This window comes from Manis pentadactyla, chromosome 13 (genome assembly GCF_030020395.1).
Source record: "Manis pentadactyla isolate mManPen7 chromosome 13, mManPen7.hap1, whole genome shotgun sequence".
Lineage (NCBI taxonomy): Eukaryota > Metazoa > Chordata > Mammalia > Pholidota > Manidae > Manis > Manis pentadactyla.
The window spans coordinates 57,671,048-57,674,126 of NC_080031.1; the positions used below are offsets into that span (position 1 = coordinate 57,671,048).

A 3,079-nucleotide genomic window follows, 5' to 3' on the forward strand; every position below is an offset into this window, starting at 1 on the left:
CCAAGCAGATGAAAGGCCTGTAAACTGAAAATTTTAAACTTTGGTAGAAGAGGACAGTGAGAAGATGGGGGAGTAGGACGGCAGGCAGAAATCTACCACATACACATTGAGGAAGAAACTACAGCAAATACAACTAACCCTGAAAAAGACCAAGACTGCAGAACAGACAGCCTACACCCGGGAGAGAGACAAAACATGGAGCGTCGTGATGATCAGTACCCAAGTCCTTCCCCTGTCCCAGCCCACAAGCAGGAGGGAGAGGAATGGGGTGGAAAGGGGGAATAAACTCAGCAGTCCCGCACACCTGGCCCGGGAGATCTGCTCTGGGAACACGAGTCCACGTGGCATGGGGTTCTGGTGATTGACTGGCTGGACACCAGGGCCCAGTGGAAGCCTCTCTGGGAGACGCCTGCGCTTGTGGGGGACCGGCACGCTCCGCTGGCCCTGCTGGGACCCCACACAGAGGCGGCAGTTTGAAAGATTCACCAGCAGCAGGAAGGGTGCCAGAGGGTGGGGGTCAGAAGGGGGTCAGAAAGTGAGGGCGGGATTCCCCGCCCCGCTCAGCCCAGGTGGCCAGGCACCCGCGCAGCCAGCCCCAAACAGTCCACCTCCCTCGCGGGCGGCTCAGCGCAGGTGGCGCTCTGGGCGGGCGCACACCCACCCTGCACGCCCCGCTCTGCAGTGGCCGGATTCTGCTGACTGGCAGGCAGGCAGGTAGAGGCCAGATGGCACTTCCCTGGATCTCAAGTCCTTCCCTCAGCTCAGCTGGCCTGATGCTCGCGGAAGCCAGCTCCAAGCTCTCCACCTGCCGCCTTGGCTCCACACCAGGGCCCCGGGGGGCACCCACCCCACCCCATACTCTGTCCCAGCCGCAGTTCACCGGCCAGGACAGTGTTGGTACTTAGTAGTCAGGCTTCCTTTCCATTCATCAACTTGCCAGTCCCAGTAGCAGTGGCCCTTGAGTCCTTCTCCGTGTCCTGTTGGGATATAGATGGTCTGGGGCATCTGATGAGGGGAGAGTCAAGGCAGAGCTTTCCAGGCAGTCGACCGGCCCCAGCATTCTGGCTCCACCACACAACACTTCTCAGAGAAGAGCTAAAAACACATTCTCCCCCAGGGATGCTCTCCCCTTTGCACCAGACGTGCCTCAGTGAGTCGAGGGAGTGAGAGGTGAGGGGTGAAGGAGCAGGGCACGACCAAGATGCCTCAGGAAAATGACATTAACATTGTGATAAGGGGATGTCGGGAGCAGATTATGTCGCCCTGTGCAGGTCCTTTCTCCCATATTGGATCCCAGCTAATGCAGTTATAATGCAACAAATGACAATGAGTAGAAACAGTGTCTGCTGATGTGGGTACAAAACGAGCACACCAGCTCATTAGCCTCAAGGATCTGAGAAGCAGTGGAAGTGGAGATGCTGAGGCCTGTGGAGAGTTCAGAGGGCCCAGTGCTCAGGAGGGGACCCAGACGCCCTGATTCACCCAAGAAGCCACCTGCAGAACCGCCAGCTCTTCAGACAGTAGAGTCTGTCAGGACTTCCCTCAGGATGTTCTTGGTGTCCTCGGCAACTCTTTCAAGGAGGTATCTGTGTCTCCCCTCTCTGAGGTGCTGGGCAACAGGGTCACCCAAGAGCGAGAAGTAACTAAGGACTGAATGTAAAGAAGAGGCTGCCTTACAACATCTAAGGAGGTGTCCACTTTTCTGAGAGGACAGTGAACAGATCTTGGGACTTTATGGTGGCCCTGTACTCCTCCAAGGAAGTCCCCAGGGTCTGGGCCACCTGCTGGAGAGACTCATCATTCACCCCAAAGAGCAGGCGGTAGGCATTCAGACACTTCCCCAAGTCATCTGCGTCCTGGATGCCTGGTCTTCTGGGAAAGGCTTTGAGGCCATTTTCTCCTGCAGAGAGGCCACTTTGTTACAGTTTTTCTAAGGCCTGGTGGCACCTGATGTCAGAGAGGTCCCTGCACAACGTGTCTCTCAGCTCTGGGAAGTCATGCAATGAAGGTTCGAGGTTGGACACCAGGAATGTTGGGGGTTCATATATCCCCTTCTTCTGGAGATTTTCCCTGATATACCCCCGGATGTTCTGCAGAAGCTGGTCCTCTGAGAAGACACTTGTGCTCAGGTCCCTATCCAGCTTGGTCCACACGATGGAGAACCTCTTTCCCAGGCCCTGGATGGTTTTGGCAAGCCTCACGTGATTCATGCCAAACTGCTCAGATGCCGTGATGATAAAGAGGTCATATTGGCTGAACGGCATCTCCCCCAGATGGTTCTCCAGGCTTTGTGCAGCAGCCCCCATGCCGGGCCTGTCCCACAGCATCACATTGGGAAGGCGGGAGGATGAGTAGCTGGTGGGAATCTGGGTGGTCCTCACCACCCCAGTGGGAGCCGAGATCTCCTCCTTGTGCCCAAGGCCCCTCAGCACATTGACGAAGGAGGACATGCCATTGCAGGAGTCCCCTATCACCGCAACGCTCACCTTAGCACTGCATGCTGCCTCCAGGGTCTCCCTGACCACAGAGACCACCTCCAGCAACTTCCCTTCCTCCAAGGCCTTCCCCATGCTCCTGGCTCCTGACTCAGGTGACATGCTGCAGCCCATGCTGTGCCGCCCAGCAGAGTCACAGGCTGCAGGTAAGGGCGTGGAAGGGGACAGGGCAGGCGGTGTCACATCTCTCAGCAGTGGAGTAGCCTGCACAAGGAGGAAGAGCAAGGGAGTGAGGGCCAGGTGTGCAGGCAGCAGAGGCACCATCTGAAGGCCAGGCTCAGATCCACGCCCACAACCCACAGAATGGACGTTTAGATTAGAAAAGGCCAGCCTTTGGGAAACTGAAAGTTTCCCTTAAACATATATTCACCCATAAGTAATGAGGAAATCCTACCATTTGCAACAAGATGGATGGACCTTCAGGGCATCATGCTAAGTGAATACATCAGTCAGAGAAAGACAAATACTGTATGATCTCACTCATAAGTGGCAAAAAAAAAAAAAAAAATTCCAGAAAACCCAAATGCATAGAAAAGGAGATCAGACTTGTGGTTACCTGAGGCAGAGGGTGGGGGAAGGGGGAG

At 55.6% G+C, this 3,079-nt stretch overlaps 1 protein-coding gene across 1 annotated transcript; it reads right to left on the reverse strand.

Annotated features, from left to right (window-relative positions):
* Window positions 1–1,469: 1,469 nt before the first annotated feature.
* LOC118923789 (immunity-related GTPase family M protein-like) lies at window positions 1,470–2,713 on the reverse strand. The gene is given in 2 exon segments (XM_036907974.2): window positions 1,470–1,679; window positions 1,681–2,713. Coding segments are annotated over 2 exon segments (1,095 nt in total). The 5' UTR covers window positions 2,610–2,713; the 3' UTR covers window positions 1,470–1,513.
* Window positions 2,714–3,079: the final 366 nt, after the last annotated feature.